Source organism: Hylaeus volcanicus, chromosome 5, assembly GCF_026283585.1.
Source record: "Hylaeus volcanicus isolate JK05 chromosome 5, UHH_iyHylVolc1.0_haploid, whole genome shotgun sequence".
Taxonomy (NCBI): domain Eukaryota; kingdom Metazoa; phylum Arthropoda; class Insecta; order Hymenoptera; family Colletidae; genus Hylaeus; species Hylaeus volcanicus.
Window position 1 is genome coordinate 20730180 of NC_071980.1, and position 18102 is coordinate 20748281.

Genomic DNA, 18102 nt, shown 5'->3' on the forward strand with positions numbered 1-18102 from the left:
CAATTACAATATTAAAACATTAAAAGTGCAAAATCATACATTTTACGTTTGTATAATAAAGATATGTAAATGTTACAAAAATGTATAACTTTGATCTCTTATGTTTCTAACACATTTAAAATACATTATAAAAATATGTAGCTTTATAAATATTTCAAGTTTCTAAAAAGTGTATTGTAATAAAGTAAATGTGCACGAACTCACAAAATTTATTAGTTTATAATGAATGTAAGAAGAAACTCTATCTAAATTTGCAAACTCTTACATTTTATATCTGTACAACAAAGGTATGTAAATTTTACAAATTTACAATTTTATCTTACATTCATTATAAATTGATCAATTTTATGAGTCGAAGCACTTTTACTATTGTACGCTACATTTTCTAGAAACTGTGAACTTCTATGATGATATACATTTTCATAATTTCTTAATAATTTAGCGAAACAGAGAAAATGAAATCTTAAACATTTTTACAATTTTATTCTATATTCATAATAAACTAATAAAATTTTAATGTACGTTATTTGAATTGCAATTGTAATTAATACAAAAATATTATTTGTATATTATTTGATCATCAAAATGGCCAAAATGTTTAAAATTATTATTTTTCAAAAAATGTAAAAAAACCTGTAAATTTATAATTGTTATCAGGTAATAGCAATTATGTGTAAAAAATGTAGGGGACAATGTAATCGAATTATCGATCAAAGGTTATAGATGTAAATGTTAATTAAAATTAACGATTATAAAATATAATTGTTAATTTTAATTAACCATAATTACAATTTTCATAGGAATATTAAAATTGTAATTATTAGTCTTTATTAAACAATTAATAAATTGGTACCTGTAAAGAAATGGAGTAAAAATGTTTACTCCAGCTCTAGCATTAATGCTTTCGTAATTATTAAGCAGAAATAATAATGAAATAGAAGGAAAGATAAACAATTTAATCTAATAATGACAATAGTTAAAGACAATATTACCTATTATTCTGCTTTCCCCGGTAAGCTGCACAACTTTTCTGATATGACGTATCCAGTAATTTCGCTCGAAATGTTCAACGTAAAGTAGCCATTTGAACGTGAAATGGCGGTTGGCGATCATCGCGCAGACTTATGGCGTCAGATCCCGGAACATTCAAGAATTCGAATTCGAAATTAATTTATGATAAATATATATTTTTACTGTATCTAAGCACAAATTTATTTGAAAAAAAAAAACAAAAAAAGAAACGATAATATTACTGTGGAAGACGTACTCCCATAGTACGAATTGATATTCGAACGAATATCAATTGGTACTTCATGGAGAACGAAAAGGATGAGAGTACGAAATCAATCTAATTTTCTCAAAAACCGATTCAATTAACAAGGAATGGTATTAATATATTAAGGAGATGATAAGGAGCAACGCAAAGTAAAAATAACAACGATTAGATAATGATTGAATTGAATTATGTTTACCTATTAATTGCCGGATCACTGATCGACACGACACGTCTGCTCTGTTCAATTGCCGCCGAACGGAGGACGCCTCGTTCTCGGCGTCGTTCTTCTGCGCATTGGGTTGCGGGTACTCGGCCAATGAAATTCGAGTTTTTAAAAGTTCCAAAGAAACGTTAAACGTGATTTGTTGTCACTTCTCAATAGCATTAGCGGGCCTTTTAAATGGAAAGTGAAAAATAGCGATATGTATGATATATATAGATGTATGTGAACCAATCTATATGAACCGATACCTTAACTTTCGAATACTATAAAAAATATATTATAAATAATATCTTGCATATTATAAAACGCAATTATTATTACCCTTGTCTATGTTTATGTAGTATGAATATCCTAATTTTGGAACAATACGACTAATGTTATTACATTTATTATTTGTAAAACAGTAGGGACGAGATTATGAAATTAAAGCATCGGTAAAATATGTAAATCAGAGTTGGGATTCTTAAATATTCATTTTTATATGCAGTTGATGAATCAGGTCGCAGAACATGATCAGTAAAAATAACAAATAAACATATGTCAAGAACTGAGATATTTAATTTGTAAATAATACAAATTATTATATACCTATCACACCAAATCTCAGATTCTTAGACTCTGTAATACTTTCTGTAATTAAGATTCCGTAAAATTAACTTGAAGCTAATATGTTCAATGTTATCAAATATAAGATTATAAAATGCACATCAATGCACATTGTTGAAGTCTATTTTCTCTGTTACACAAAAATGGAATTTTATCAAATACAGGAAGCATTTATTGTGTTAAAATCATTTTGCGATTTTTTGAAGAAAAATCCAAATGTTGACTTGAGCGGTGTTTAGCGGTGTTGCCACGTTTCTCAGGCACGGTACTAGAGTCGGCTGTGGCTCAGTTCATCGAGAGCGATCAGTTTAATTTGCTTAGAACCGACCCTAACACGAACATGAACATGAAAAGTTTCAACTAGAGTTTTGTCTCTGGAAAACTATTCCGTGGTCGAGACCTCTATCAGCCGTTTCGCGTTTGCGTTTGCGCTACGTGCAGTGGATGACATCGATATGTCAATACTTGTCAAGTACGAAATCTTGTAAAAGAAGTGTACGAGATGTCGTAGGACTACACGACGTACTCACAAATGAATCGTAGTTGCGATAGTGGTTAGGTTATGAAAAAGTCGAACAAATACTGGACAGGTGTGGGTAACATTTCAACAGTGTGTTTGTCCGAGGTGAAGAGGGACCGCGAGGACCTCGAAGACAGTCTTCCAACGTTTTACATGAAGGAACAAGATATTCCTGAATATTTGGAAGGCTGTGGTTTAACCACCTGTACAGCCGGTGACATGCCTGAGGACGTAGACGTCTTACGGGATAATAAAGAGCAGACGAAAGAGAAAAAATTATCGTCCGCGTCTATAGCTGGTCCCGATACCAAGAAAACGGTAACTGTCAAACATCCCGAATCAAATAAGCCGAAACCAACTACGAAAAAAGGTAAACCGATACAAGCCGATTTAGACGTTTCTAAGGAATTCACGAGATGCAGAGAGGAGTGCGTGAAGCGGTTGGATTTAAGCAAATCCAGTATTACTAATCTGCCCAGCACGGTACGAGATTTGACGCATTTAGTCGAGTTTTATTTGTACGGTAACAAACTCGTAACGTTACCACCGGAAATAGGATGCCTTGCAAATTTGGTAACGTTGGCTTTGAGCGAAAATTCCCTTACCAGTTTACCGAATACCCTAGAAAATTTGAAATCGTTAAGGGTCCTTGATTTGAGGCATAACAAGTTAAGCGAAATACCTGACGTTGTTTACAAATTGACAAGCCTTACAACTTTGTTCTTACGCTTCAATCGAGTCAGATACGTGAGCGACAATATGCGAAATTTGACAAATTTAACCATGTTGAGCTTGAGGGAGAACAAGATCAAAGAACTTCCAGCTGGTATCGGCAAGTTGATTAATTTGATAACATTTGATGTGTCTCATAATCATCTAGAACATTTACCCGAAGAGATTGGAAATTGCATTCAGTTGTCCACGCTTGACTTGCAACACAATGAGCTTCTGGATATTCCTGATACAATTGGAAATTTAGTCTCGTTAACGAGATTAGGACTTAGATATAATAGATTAGCCAATATTCCAAAATCATTGGCAAATTGTAAATTAATGGATGAATTCAGCGTCGAAGGAAACCAAGTATCTCAATTACCGGATGGACTGCTTGCAAGTCTCTCTGACTTGACCACAATCACATTGTCTAGGAATGCGTTTACTGCGTATCCATCGGGGGGACCAGCCCAGTTTACGAATGTTCATTCTATAAATCTCGAACATAATAAGATCGATAAAATACCATATGGTATATTCTCTAGAGCAAAAAATCTAAGAAAATTAAATATGAAAGAAAATCAATTGACTGCTTTACCGTTAGATATCGGTACGTGGATCAATATGGTTGAATTAAATTTGGGTACAAATCAACTTACAAAAATTCCAGACGATATTCATTGCCTTCAAAGTTTAGAAATCTTAATACTCTCTAATAATCTGTTAAAACGTATTCCTGCCAGCATAGCAAATTTACGTAAACTCAGAGTCTTAGATCTTGAAGAAAATAAAATTGAGACTCTACCTAATGAAATTGGTTTTCTAAGAGATTTGCAGAAATTAATTTTGCAATCTAATCAGGTAACTTGTTTACCAAGAGCAATCGGTCATTTAACAAATTTGACGTATTTAAGCGTTGGAGAGAATAATCTAAATTATTTACCTGAAGAAATTGGTACATTAGAAAATTTAGATTCGTTATATGTAAATGATAATGCAAATTTACATAATTTACCATTTGAATTAGCTTTGTGCACAAATCTCAGTATTATGTCAATTGAAAATTGTCCACTTTCTCAAATCCCACCAGAAATAGTTGCAGGAGGTCCTTCCTTAGTAATTCAATTTTTAAAAATGCAAGGACCTTATCGATCCATGTAACAAAACTAGAAAGTTATCTCTAATATGACTTGGATGTCGATTCTTAATATGAGTGATACAGAATAAATGATATTTGATACAAATATTTATTAACTTAAATTCTCACCATAATGATCTCACATCGATGAAAATTATATGAATATTATCAATATATATATAGACATGAAAATGTGCATATATTTGTATTCTCATAAAATGAATAACATGTGTCTGCGATACATTTTCAATATAAAAGAAGAAACATATATATAAATATACAGTAAAATTGGTGCTGAATTGGACATATGCACAATGATTAAACTACAAAGGAACAGAATCATAATAAGATATTTTAGATACAGTAATAACATAAATTATACTGACAGTTTATTAATATAAAAAAAATATATATATGGTTTATGAACTTCATCCATTTTTTTCTTTATATTATGTAATAATATAATGAAATTTAATAATAACTAGTATAATATATTTTAATTTGCATGCAATGCGCTTTGTTACTATTTTGTGTTACAGTATACATTATAATTATCTTATAATTTCAGAAATTAATACCCTGGCATTTAAAAATGTCATAATACTATCATTGAGTTTTACACTTTTTTTATTATACACAGATACCTGAGAATACTATCCTTAGATTATTATTTTGAAAACTCTACTAAGTATAAAGGAGTGAGATAATATTATTCAATTAAAGGAAGCATAAAATTAAGAATCGGCATCGATAAATTACATTTCAGTTATTGCTATTCATTGCCATATAAATAAAATATTTTGCTGACAAAATGAAAACTACATATAATAATAAGTTGATACTGTAATATAGTATAAAGTTTATATGTTATTTGTTACTTTCAAACATGTCATATTGTCAGTTATAAAAGAAGTTTTGAATTGTAAAACACTTTAAAAAAAACCTGCTCTTCCAAGGTATGAAAGATATCTACTTATATAATTTAGTAAACTGTAATGAATGACATATTATTTTTTTATTTCTAAGACTAAGCATAAAGAATTTTATATTTAAGCACTATAAAAATGATAAAAAAATGTGTATCACGAGAAAGGCATATACGATAATAGCACTGTTTTAATCATAATTTTTACTTTTGCATCTGTTACATAAGTTGCAATAATCAATGGTAATTATAACATACATTTAAATGTATACTTCTACAAAGCAGTGAAAATTAAATGGCACACATTCTTTTAAATGTTTATTAAATTGTAATCCTAACAATTAGTGCAATTAAAAGTTTTAATTAAATCATTAATATGCTCTCATCAGATGAAAGAGCTGCCAAACAAGAATACAATTATGTAGTATTAGTTTTATATTATTACAAGATTATCTTTTGCTAAGTTCCATAAATGGTAATCTCTGATGTATTTAATGAATATTGTTTTCTTATTAATAAATTTCTGTATTCATTGTGCACAAGTAAATAGTGCCAATATAAATGTTAAATAACTATAATATAGCTTATGAGTGTTTACATGTCAGAAGTTATTTTTTATGGTCAATCATGCATAGCTTCATATATATGTATGCAGATTTTGTATTAGACGCATGATTATAATGATTGATTGAGTTTTATTTATAGCCAAGGACATATTGATTTTCTAAACATATTATACAATCTTACGCACAGACAAGTCAACAAACGACGTTGATATGCAATTTTCTTATTAACAATATAATAACTCAATAATAAATATTTGTTTCATGATTTGTTTATTATGCAATGGTTGTGCAATAAGAATTTTTAAAAATTAGCACTATTTTACTTATACTAATTGTAATACTAAATGATATTATATTACTGTTTTATAAATTTTACAATTTACAAAAATCTTTTATCTTTTAATTAGTGCTGTTTTTGCACTGGACATATTGGATTAACTGTGGACACATTGGATCAGTTAACACAGATCATTAGTATTCAAACATTTAACGTTTGAGAATAAGTTAATTACACTAGTATTTATGAATTCTATTTCAATTCCTTCAAATTATTACACTTCATCGTAAAAAATGTAAAACCATTACTATTGAAAGTACATACATACAAATTTTGAAGCATAAAATGGAACTTAGCAAACTCTTAATTATAATTAAGAGATACTATGTCTATTCTATAATTACTCATTGATATATGTAAATGTATGATTTGTTATGTGCTACTTGCAGTTTTTCTATACTAGTTATGTTTCAACAATCGTAATACCATGTAATGTATTTACATTAAACTTCGTCTTTCACATTTCTACAATTTGTCCGTAAAATAATAAAAATTGATAATAATGTTGCACGAGTAAGATTTCACCTGACTTTGTGTTAAAATCTTTTTCTTAGTTATGTAATAAGTTATAAGTAATAAGTTTCGTGTAAAAAATCAAAATATAAATTTTACGCAATTGTATAAGGTATCCTCCTAAAAACAGAAAACTTTGAAGAAAATAACCGAAAAAGATTTTCGTTGAATTATATTTATCGTGTAAAACCATTCGAAGTTTGTCTAAAATATTTTTCTTTTCGTCAAGACTAAATAATGCAATTCAGTATTTGTTTCTGTTAGAGCACTACATTAACTGAAATTATTTAAACTTACAGCAACCAATGTCAATTTTTAGAATTTATGCAAAAATGTTTTATCTGCGTTTCCTAGTTTTATATTATGTGTATAGTGTGTAATAGTAATTAAATACATATAATTTATAAAGTTGTGTGCAACATTTATCTTCATTACTAAGAACAAGTACAAAATGTTGCAAGTAAGGTATTATTTCAATTCTTTTATCAATAGCATATATGTCTAATATGTTTCAAGATATTACATACATTTCAGAATATATGCAAGAGTTGCCAAAAGGAATGCTACAATACAAATTGTTGTGATAAACTATACAACAGTTTCAAAATACATAAGTGACATATTAAACCATGTTTGGAAGATGATTACATTTATATGAAAATTAAAAAGAAATAGCTATTCTCAAATTATAATCTTGTTGAATAGTCTATTGAATGCGATATTATATATATAATTTCAGAATCATAATATTAATGTAATTCAATGTATATGACTAATTATATAAGATATGCTGTATATTTCTAAATATATAAATATACTATAAACATATTTTGACTTCAAAACTTATTTTTCATTACAATTCAATATCAATCAAAGAAAACTTACATAATATTTTGGCACATAACAATTTATTACATTTTAATTCGTAAAGGAATGAATTACTCTCACAAGTATCTTTTGAGTTTTCTATTTAATTCCTTGAATCTTGTTCAAATTTAAGGGAAATGAGACTTCGTTTTTTCATGACAAATTTGCCAAGCTTTATATTGTTGTTTGTATTGCAACACTGAAATGCAAAATATACACAATATAATGCTTATTTTCTAAACAAATTCATTACAAGAACAGTACACACTTTTTTAGATACTTTATTTGTGACTTTTCTTTCAATCAACACACCAGAACAAACATTGGTTTTTTTAATCATTTTTCTTGCATTCATAAAACCTTCATTTATACATGGCTGATAACGTGTAGGTATATTACAAATATTTTTGGAATTTTCAGGAGTACTTATTAATCTAAAATTTATATACAGCATTACAAATATTTATTTTTATTAAAAACATTATCTGCCTAATAAACAGAAAATGTATGTTTTTGTTTAGATTTAACAATGATACCTTATGAGATCTAATATTTCTTCCGAAAATGATTTTAAATCTCTTAAAATAAGTGCAGCATTTTTTATATCTTGTTCAGAATCTTTATTATAAATATGTGTTATCTCATTACTAACAATATTAATTTCATTTTCTAATTCTGCAAGTACTTTATTTTTACTATTATAGGGATGAAGTGTCATTGTAACATTTGGATAATGAATGAAGATATTATTAAAATTGTGTGCCAAAGAAAAATTCCATATTTTATTACAAAATTGATCTTCTATATCCAAAACGCTATAATTTATATCACCCTGTAAACATATTTGGCATATTTTTAATCATAATCATAAAAAAAGGTTTATAAAAGTGTGTTTATTGATAGTTCCCAATTTATTGTGCATTTACCAACTTCTTGTATTCATCTTTTAATACCGTCTTTTTGCGTTGAAGTATATCGTAATTTGCACTCAAAATACATTTAATTACTTTTAATTCCATATTTTTACTAACATACTCTGTTAAGTGTGAATCACACAATTGATTTTCCTCGCGATCTAAAGATGTCATAACGATTTAATATGCATAGAATATATACATAATAATAAATTGAAATGTTTTTTTTTTTTCTTTTTAATTGCAATAATAGTATTTTCTGTTACATATACACGATGTAATTGTTAATTAAAGATACGCATTTTTCTATGGAAGGGTGAATCTCAATAAATACTTATTTCTTTGACTGCATAAGTCAAAGACTTATTTATTTTAATTTGTATTAGAATTGTAGAAAATTATTAATTTGGTTCATTTAAATTTGTGGAAATTTGTATTTTTTCGTTAAGTTTTATAACTGTATATATGACACCTTATTGGTGAACGTACGTAACTGTCCAATCAAATGCTTTCAAAAGTAATTGCGTTTGATTGCGTTTATACATGGCATGTCAAAGCTTAGTAGTATTGAAAAGTAACCTATTTTCGCATGTAAACAAACTTTGTTAACAAGTTTTTTCGAGTTCGGTAATAAGTTGTCGATGAATATATGATATGAACTTCTAAAGTATGATTATAAATAGTGATAAATACAAGATGAGACCAAACGGTTTAAAAGTTTTAAAAAAAACGTTAGTATAAACTTTGTATATGTTTTTTGTAATTCATATGTATTTCGAATATATTAATATGTTAATGGTTCACAGTTTGTTCTCAAAGCTTCTTTAAACATTTATAAGTGCACGATGATTAATTAACATTTAAACTATTTTGTGTTATAACCTCTTCAGCAATCCATATCCACAAGGAATGCGATGTCAGAAATGTCTTGAAATGGGACATTGGAGTTATGAGTGTAAAGGAAAAAGAAAATATGTACACAGATATTCGCGTACATCACAACTAAAAAAAGCTTTGAAAAACCAAGAAAATTCTACTGTGTAAGTTTGTAAATTGCTAGCTGCATAAACTTCAGCCATGCATTTATTATAATTTAAATAAATGTACATCTTTACAGGGAAGAACAGAAAAAAGAAGTTAAAAAGAGTCTTCTACAGAAAAAAATGAAGAAAGACTCTAGCAGTTCCAATGATTCTAGCGCTGATAGCAGCACTTCTAGTAGTAGTAACGATAGCAGCAGTAGCAGTTCATCTTCGGACAGTGAATCAGACTCTAGGATAGTGTTTTCTAGTAGTAGTAGTGGAAGTAGTAATAGTAGCAGTAGTAGCAGTTCTAACAGGAAATAATACTTATGGTATGTGCAAACAACACATTCTTCCAATTATGCTACGTATTCTTTTTTTATTCGGTAATCATTTTTACAAATTTTATAAATATTTATGAGATACCAATCCTCCTGTATAATAGCTACATTGTACAAAATTGAGATAGTTAACCCTTTGTAGTCTGAAACCAGAATGTTCCCAATAAAACAAAGAATATTCTTACTTTGAATCACAAAGGGTCAAGATATTTAAGTGTAAAGTATATTTCAAATAATAATTTGTACAATGCGCCTTTTAGTTGAATTTTATTACTCATATTGGAATACTAAAACCTTCCAAAGTAATTAAATACATGTATGGGAAAGGAGGAAATTTTTATACTAAAAAATTTATTCATGAAATAAGATTTATTGTAAAATACAAAATAGTATAAATATAAGAATTTGTTTAAGTCAGAATATTGTTCAATCTAAAAATAATGTTTACATGTTACATGTATTTGTATCATATTGTTTTTAAGGTCATTCATCAATACTTTCAGGAAGCGTTTGAATTATTACTTTTCTCCTTGAATCATAAACAAAATTGTTTGTTTTAAATATGTCACTTTCATAAAATGGATGAAGATTGTATATGTCGATTTGTTTAGCCTAGAAAAAAGAAATGTTAGAAAATCGTATTTCTGGGCATGTACCAGAAGGTCGAAAGTAAAATGAACTATCCATACCCGATCCAGTAGATCTTTTTCGGAAATTTCGATCGTTGTTATACGATTTCCACGTAAGGCTTTTTGAAATGCTAAAGTATCTAATGTAATTTGTCTAAGTATATAATAAAGAAGTTCACTGTGATCTTTTTTATACGATAGATATTTCTGGAATGTCTGTAAATAATAATACAATATTATTTTATTGTAATTTCAATAAAATTATTGTAGATATATTTACAATCTCAATGAAGATATTTACCTGGCGCATACTTTTCATTACTGAATATTTTTGTGTATCAACAAAACTATCAAGCATCATTCTGATAGCAAGATTAATATCATCTTCTTGAACGTGATCTCGTAGATGAATTTTAGCACTCGCTTCAGCCATACGTATGATACTTTCTATATGTCGTACAGTAATTGGTAAACTTCCAGTAGCCTAAACATTGTTCAAATAAGAAATGTATTACTGTAACAATATCAAAGTCAATAATTTGCATGTTTGTAACTCACCAAACTTTCTTGCCTTAATTGACTGTATAATTTTGCAACTTTATCTTGATCAATATTTGTTAATTTTGGATGAATAGTTTGCTTTGCATAAACTATATATTTTCTTAAAAGATCTTGCGGTATAGATATATCATTAGTATTGTCTTCCGTAGTAATTGTTTTCTCTGCGTTTGATGGATGATGTCGAATGTGAGAGTTCACAACAAATTTAGCTAAATGTCGATCTTGCATAGGGTCTATTTCATCTTTTACTACACAAAGAATATCAAAACGAGACAAAATTGGTTCTGATAAATCTACCTAGAAAGACAAATTTGTACATGAATATCGAACAATGATTTACTGCAATTCTTCATTGACTGTTACTATGCATAGTTTCTTACATTTTCTGAAAATGTCATACTGGCATCATATCTTCCACCGATGGGATTAGATGCAGCTATTACTGAACATCTAGCATTGAGTGATGTAACAATTCCTGCTTTTGAAATTGAAATACTTTGTTGTTCCATAGCTTCGTGGATAGACGTTCTATCTTGATCATTCATCTGGAAGCACGGTAATAATTCCACATTCCACAACGAACATTTAATATAAAAAATATATTTACTTTGTCAAACTCATCAATAAGGCAAATTCCATGATCAGCAAGTACTAAGGCACCAGCTTCTAATGTCCATTCTCGAGTTGTTGGCGATCTTCTTACAAAAGCAGTTAAACCAACTGCTGATGCTCCTTGACCTGTAGTAAATACCGTTCTTGGTGCAATTTTTTCAACGTATTTGAGAAATTGAGATTTAGCAGTTCCTGGGTCACCACATAGTAATACATTAATATCTCCTCTTACTTTGTGTTTATTACCTGTATATTCAAGCATAAAATTTGTCATATTGTGTTATTAAGAAGCATCTGTATAAAATAATATTAGAAAATTAAAATACCAGGATTTTTGGATTCGCCACCAAATATTGCTAATGCTAATGCTCTTTTTGTATATTCGTGTCCGTAGATCGAAGGTGCGATACTTGCAACAATGCGATCAATAATTCGATGATCTTTACTCAAAGAAATAATACTAGATATATCTTCTTCGGTCAAAGATTCTACTATTTCTTTTGAACCTTTCACTTGCAGATGATTAGCTAGAAGAACCGTTGCAAATACTGGAAAGCCCTAATTTATGAAATAAATAATAAGTCACTTATTTTAAGTAAAGATATTTGTATGCAAACATATTTCTTACATGTTCTGTATTTAAAGAACCATCGTAATTATTCGTGTAGATTGCAGTAACATCCACTTCATCACCAGGTTTACAGCGATCACAAAGATCTGATAGAAGAATACATTCTTTGCTTCGAGGTATTCTTCCTGCCGGAATTTTTCCTGGTGATTCTTGGATTGTAATTTTTTGATAATTTCTATATATTGTTTGTTCCATATTAATCTGTAATCGGTGTCAATATAATTCTAATGGATATATTGTTGTGGACATATAAAACGGATTTAATAATTGACCTTACCATGAAAGGTCCAATACTTTGACATTCAGGACATGATCCAGGTTTAACTTCTGTAGTTTGATTTTGTACAAAAGGTCCAAGTACGTATCCACATTTTGTGCAATCATATTTTACAACAGAGAGTTGTGGTAATACTCCTGTTGTTGTAGTAACAACTCCCAGAGTACGTACTAGTTGATTTAAATGCAACTTCCTAATATTTATAATTAACTGTATCATTATCTTATTCAATATCAAACATTCCATCTAATATACAGCTATCTTATTACCTAAATGTTCGTATTTCTTCTATTAAAGGAAGTTCCGATATCCTGACATGAATTTCGCTTGTAACTCTTTCATAACTGGGGAAAATAGTTAGCACTAGTTCTTTTGCAACTTCATCAAATATCTCTAACATTTGAAATGGTGCTTCCGGCAGAAAGTAAGCCAGAACATGTTCTTTACTAGCAAGAATAGGAAATTCCACAACAAAGCTAGACTGTTCAAAAATATTGTAAGTATCTTCAAAATCTAAACATTACTGTTGTAAGTCATAAGCAGTAACAAAAGATATATTACTTGATTGCTCTGACACATATGACGAATTCGTTCTTTATACATATATTGCCCCTTTGAATTGGTATGCGTACGCAAAAAGCTTTTAAAGCGGTTTGAAATTTCTGTACGAGGTCCTAACATAGTTACCCAATCTTTAACTGAGTGACCCTTTGTATCTTCCAAGTTTTCAATAGACTCAACCATCTAAAATGAATTAAAAAATATTATTATATGTTATATAAGAAGGCAAAAAAAAAAGAGATTCTCACTTCTGTATCTTCAATTTCACCTGTTGCAGCTTTTTCAGCCATACGTCTCTTACGTGCTTGAGTTTCTTCTTCATCACTTTCATCTTAAATGCATAAGGATATATGTTGTATTATATTTTGAAAACTACATTAATCTTGTTAAAGAAGAAACATACCATAAAGTAAATATCTATCATCTCTGATGATTCCTGCTGCTCTATCTCTTTGTTGCATGGTAGCTTCAGCAGCTGCACGTTCTCCTTGAGACATTTCGGAATATTGCTCATCATCCAATGCATCTGGGTCATACCTATCCAATGCTGGCATAGGACGATAATCACTAAAAGATTATAACAATATTAGCACTAAATACATTCAATATCCTTATAATTTAACAGTATGAAAGACTTTACTCTTCCATATTATCCCCAAATAACTCTTCTCCTTCTCCTTCTTCTTCATTTTGTTGATTAATATCATTATCATTGCCAAGTAAATCAGATTCATCTTCAAATGGCTCATCTATATCTGGTGCAGGAGATGTCATTGCCTCTGTTTGTCTATCAGAGCGTACTGGAGAGCTACTAGCATCCTAAAAATAATATTCAAATATATTGTATATGTTACAAAATGTATTCTTATAATTTCATTTTAGTGTACAATATTTTTATTACGTTTCAACATTATACATAATTTTATATTTTAAATATCTTACCATTGTACTTATCTTAAAAGAAACGAAATGTTTTCGAACAATATATAAATAAAACAAATATAAAACAAATACATAAACAGATCTATAAACACGGGAAAGTATTTCTTTATTTACACTCCGTTGTGCCGAAACGAAAAAAAAAGAATTGGCGGGAACTGCTTCTATACCTCGTTCAACAAGACGAGAAAACAGAACATGTGATTTCGACGAAATATCATTGGTGGAAGGTTAGTAATTTCTCTATGCACAAACTTGAACGTTTATCATAGAAACACCATAAAATTAAAGTTCCTAAATAATTATACATTTGTGTAGAAACTTTATTAAAGAAATTAATTCGATCCGTACATTACAAGAATTAAATTATTATTTATTAAATGAAATTGAAAATGAATTCTGATACACAATTGTATTAAAATGCATATTTTAATCCATATTTTGTAACATTGAATTCATAATCAACAACAAAATGAAAACATTGTTGACTGCATAACTAAAAATAATGTAGTGGAGGGAAATTGAACAAATAAATTCGAACACACTATAATAATCTTTATTTTTTATTGGTTTCTATCAAACAAGAATCATTCTTCAAAAAGTATAAAGACTTTAATTTGTCTAATACAGAGTTGAGTTCTGCTTGTATGTTTGCTGCTCTTATGACAAGATAAAGGGACTCTTGAAATCGTTTTTGAGCAATTCGTAAACTTTGTGGAACTAGTACACCAAACCATTTTATAGGATCTTGAATCTCTCCTCCATCTTTATCTAACTTTTTTAAGCTTATATCAAAATTTGGTATTATTTTCCCTGTTTCTTCAGTTATCTTTGTTTCTAATTCAAATAGTGTAGCAACTTTTTCATCATCATCAGGAATCTGTAGCACACTTATGCTTTCCTTGCCACGTATATATTTAGCTTTAGCTAATTCAATATGACCATCACGCAATATGTTTTCTAGTTGAACATTGACAATAATTTTCCCTTCCATTAGCTCTAAATTACGCAATAAATTTTCATCAATTGCTTTACATATATCATCTATACTTTCATGCATCTTGTATACCTCCAATATTCCAATCAGAAAGAATTGTTGTAATGTTTTGGAATATTATCTGAAACATACATATATACAAAGTATAGTATACGATACACACATTTTTATTATTCTATATATTAATTACAATAACAGAAGAGATCTAAATTTTATTTATCAAATAAACATGTTTTCATGTACACACCAAACGTCAAAACAATATCCTGTTTTAATAACTGAGCAGTGTTAAATATTACTAACGTTTCAACTACCTTTTGCAAATTGTCATTTTTATATGTTCTATGCAAAAAAATAATAATAATCACGATTCATCTTGCAGATATCTCCTTAGAGAAGTAGTTACGTGTATACACCTCATCACACCTGATCCAACCTTATCACACTAATGCACACTATCACACCTTATATCGTGAATTGCTGTGAAGATGGTAAATCATAATAAAACAATTGGTAATACTGCGCGTGACTGTATGACAGTGCCGCATTATCACATCTTTGAATTGAACAGTCAATATTTATGACGATTCTTTAACGATTCTCCGAAAGAATGCTAATTTAATAACTTGATTAACTTTATTTTCATAATTTCAACTCTTTCGATATGCTATTAGTAATCAAAATACGAACACCATTCAAAATTGAATATAAAAGTGAACTATGTACATGTTTTGGCGGGAATAATCTGACGCTGGGAAAAGGTTAGACGTTGTCAGATTTGTCCATTGTTATCATTGTTATAGTTTTACTTTATTTTGTTTATACATCAAAATTATGTGGTGCACGACTCCTGAAATTTCATGGCATAACCGTGACCCTGTTTTAAGTATTGACGTACAAGCTGGAATTTATGAAACATCAAAAGGTGAAGTCTTCTGGCGAGTTGCGACCGGTGGTGCTGATTCACATGTCTTGGTAATATTGTACATATAATTCGTACATTGAGTAATTTTATATAAAATTTATTCAAATACTGTTTTTTTTCTTTTATCAGATATGGCACTTGACAACAAACGAAAACGGTGGAGCTATCGTAAAATGCGTAGCAGATTTAGAACGTCATCAAAAAGCAGTGAACGTAGTACGATTTTCACCTTCAACTGATATTTTGGCATCTGGAGATGATGGTTTGTAATTATTCAGCTGAGTTAGTTAGTTGAAAATTGATTGAAATTTAAATACACTTTTATTACTAGAATCAACCATTATTTTATGGAAACAAAAGGAGGACTGTGAATTTCACATTCTTTCTGATGAATCTGAGAATAAAGAGCAATGGATATCTTGGAAAGTCTTAAGGGGTCACCTTGAAGATGTTTATGATATCAGTTGGTCTCCAGATTCTAATATGTTGGTCTCTGGTTCTGTGGATAACACAGCAATTTTGTGGGACATACATAAAGGACGATCTACAGCTATATTGTCTGATCATAAGGGTTTTGTACAAGGTGTTACATGGGACCCATGCAATCAATATGTATGCACAATAAGTACAGACAGGTATATCTACTAATTTTCTTTGGAAACACATTTGATATGTGTTATTTTATATTTAGTTTATGATATATGTTTCAGGATGTGTCGTTTAATTGACATAAATACTAAGAAAACTATACAGCGGGTTTATAAAGCTAAGATTCCAACACCAGCAAGCCACCCATTGAAAGATAAAACAGTGCGACTGTTTTATGATGATACATTTAAATCATTTTTTAGGAGACTAACATTTTCTTTGGATGGGATATTAATTATTGTACCATCTGGTATAATTGAACCATTAGAAACTACAGAAAGGATTTCTAATGCAACAATTATTTTTTCAAGACACAATTTGAAAGAGTAAGTTTCTTTTACATATATTATTTTATATAATAAATTTTATATATCATGTTATTTTCAGACCTCTTATATTGTTACCTTCTTTGGATGAATGCACTATAGCTGTTCGATGTTGTCCTATTTATTTTGAATTGCGAGAGAATAGTTCAGCACCTATGGTACCATTACCTTATAGAATAGTATTTGCTGTTGCTACACAACATTCTGTATTAATATATGATACTCAGCAAATTTCACCCATTGCTATTATATCAAATATTCATTATACTAGATTAACAGATATTGCATGGTAAGTAACATTCTTTTTTTAAATTTTATCATTCCATTAATGAGACATATATATTTTTAATATATTATAGGTCAAGCAATGGTCAAATTTTGGTAGCATCTTCAACAGATGGCTACTGTTCAATAATACACTTTGAAAAAGGTGAACTAGGTGAAGAATATAAAAGTGGAAATAAAACGCCAATAAAACTTACCAGCAATAAGAGTTACAAACAATCTCTAGTGGCAAGTGATACTACTAAAAAAGTAACTGAGAGCCTTTTGCCAAGCATTAACATAGATAATGCGATGGATATTGATATGTGTGAGATGGAAGAAGTTTCTAAGAAGAACTCAGAAAATGTAGTAAATGAAAATAATAAATTATCGAATAACACGTCTATTTGCGGAGAAAAATTAAATAATGAATCAAAAACTGAGGAGACTGAAGATATTAAATTAGTCTATAATGAAGAAAGTACTAGTGAAATTGTAAAAGTGAATGCAAAGGATTCACCTAAAAAATTAGAAGTACCTTTAGTTATTCCTAACAAGACACCGCGGAGGGTACAACTAATTACTCTTTCTAGTCCAAAGGGACTTAAAAAGGAGCAACCATAAAATAGAAAATGTTTCAGAATTATAATTATATTTTGTACAACCATCTTTTATATTTTATACTATTGCAATAAATGTTTTAATTATACATTTAGATTACCATAATAAATATTAGATTAAAGAATGAAGAAACAAGTGCTTATCTCAGG

At 29.1% G+C, this 18102-nt stretch overlaps 6 protein-coding genes across 9 annotated transcripts; 3 read left to right on the forward strand and 3 right to left on the reverse strand.

Annotated features, from left to right (window-relative positions):
* The first annotated feature begins 2415 nt into the window (after positions 1-2415).
* On the forward strand, positions 2416-4518 carry LOC128877558 (leucine-rich repeat protein soc-2 homolog). The gene has a single exon (XM_054124958.1). It carries the CDS (start codon positions 2668-2670, stop codon positions 4498-4500), a length of 1833 nt encoding a protein of 610 aa, XP_053980933.1. The 5' UTR covers positions 2416-2667; the 3' UTR covers positions 4501-4518.
* Positions 4519-7746: 3228 nt separating this feature from the next.
* LOC128877561 (uncharacterized) lies at positions 7747-8923 on the reverse strand. Its single transcript, XM_054124963.1, has 4 exons — positions 8612-8923; positions 8222-8517; positions 7954-8119; positions 7747-7884 (listed from the first exon to the last, which is right to left on the reverse strand). Exons 1-4 carry the CDS (start codon positions 8771-8773, stop codon positions 7789-7791), a joined length of 720 nt encoding a protein of 239 aa, XP_053980938.1. The 5' UTR covers positions 8774-8923; the 3' UTR covers positions 7747-7788.
* Positions 8924-9131: 208 nt separating this feature from the next.
* On the forward strand, positions 9132-10403 carry LOC128877563 (zinc finger CCHC domain-containing protein 10-like). The gene is made up of 3 exons (XM_054124967.1): positions 9132-9330; positions 9490-9639; positions 9717-10403. Exons 1-3 carry the CDS (start codon positions 9269-9271, stop codon positions 9943-9945), a joined length of 441 nt encoding a protein of 146 aa, XP_053980942.1. The 5' UTR covers positions 9132-9268; the 3' UTR covers positions 9946-10403.
* LOC128877557 (DNA replication licensing factor Mcm2) lies at positions 10313-14584 on the reverse strand. 2 transcript variants are annotated; one of them, XM_054124957.1, is made up of 15 exons: positions 14176-14584; positions 13874-14052; positions 13637-13800; positions 13482-13564; positions 13234-13416; positions 12942-13153; positions 12673-12865; positions 12393-12596; positions 12091-12322; positions 11760-12010; positions 11533-11697; positions 11150-11449; positions 10893-11075; positions 10652-10807; positions 10313-10574 (listed from the first exon to the last, which is right to left on the reverse strand). In XM_054124957.1, the coding sequence occupies exons 1-15, from the start codon at positions 14176-14178 to the stop codon at positions 10446-10448; spliced, it is 2637 nt and encodes an 878-aa protein (XP_053980932.1). In that variant the 5' UTR covers positions 14179-14584; the 3' UTR covers positions 10313-10445. The 2 variants fall into 2 exon arrangements, with proteins under 2 accessions (XP_053980932.1, XP_053980931.1); XM_054124956.1 differs by having other exon boundaries at positions 10313-10807.
* A 122-nt stretch (positions 14585-14706) lies between these two features.
* LOC128877562 (coiled-coil domain-containing protein 115-like) lies at positions 14707-15635 on the reverse strand. 3 transcript variants are annotated; one of them, XM_054124965.1, is made up of 2 exons: positions 15484-15635; positions 14707-15290 (listed from the first exon to the last, which is right to left on the reverse strand). In XM_054124965.1, exon 2 carries the CDS (start codon positions 15230-15232, stop codon positions 14729-14731), a length of 504 nt encoding a protein of 167 aa, XP_053980940.1. In that variant the 5' UTR covers positions 15233-15290; positions 15484-15635; the 3' UTR covers positions 14707-14728. The 3 variants fall into 3 exon arrangements, with proteins under 3 accessions (XP_053980940.1, XP_053980941.1, XP_053980939.1); XM_054124966.1 differs by having other exon boundaries at positions 15473-15610; XM_054124964.1 differs by having other exon boundaries at positions 15417-15588.
* Positions 15636-15742: 107 nt separating this feature from the next.
* On the forward strand, positions 15743-18041 carry LOC128877559 (chromatin assembly factor 1 subunit B). Its single transcript, XM_054124959.1, has 6 exons — positions 15743-16144; positions 16224-16356; positions 16426-16729; positions 16805-17068; positions 17130-17357; positions 17428-18041. Exons 1-6 carry the CDS (start codon positions 16004-16006, stop codon positions 17954-17956), a joined length of 1599 nt encoding a protein of 532 aa, XP_053980934.1. The 5' UTR covers positions 15743-16003; the 3' UTR covers positions 17957-18041.
* The last annotated feature ends 61 nt before the right edge of the window (positions 18042-18102 follow it).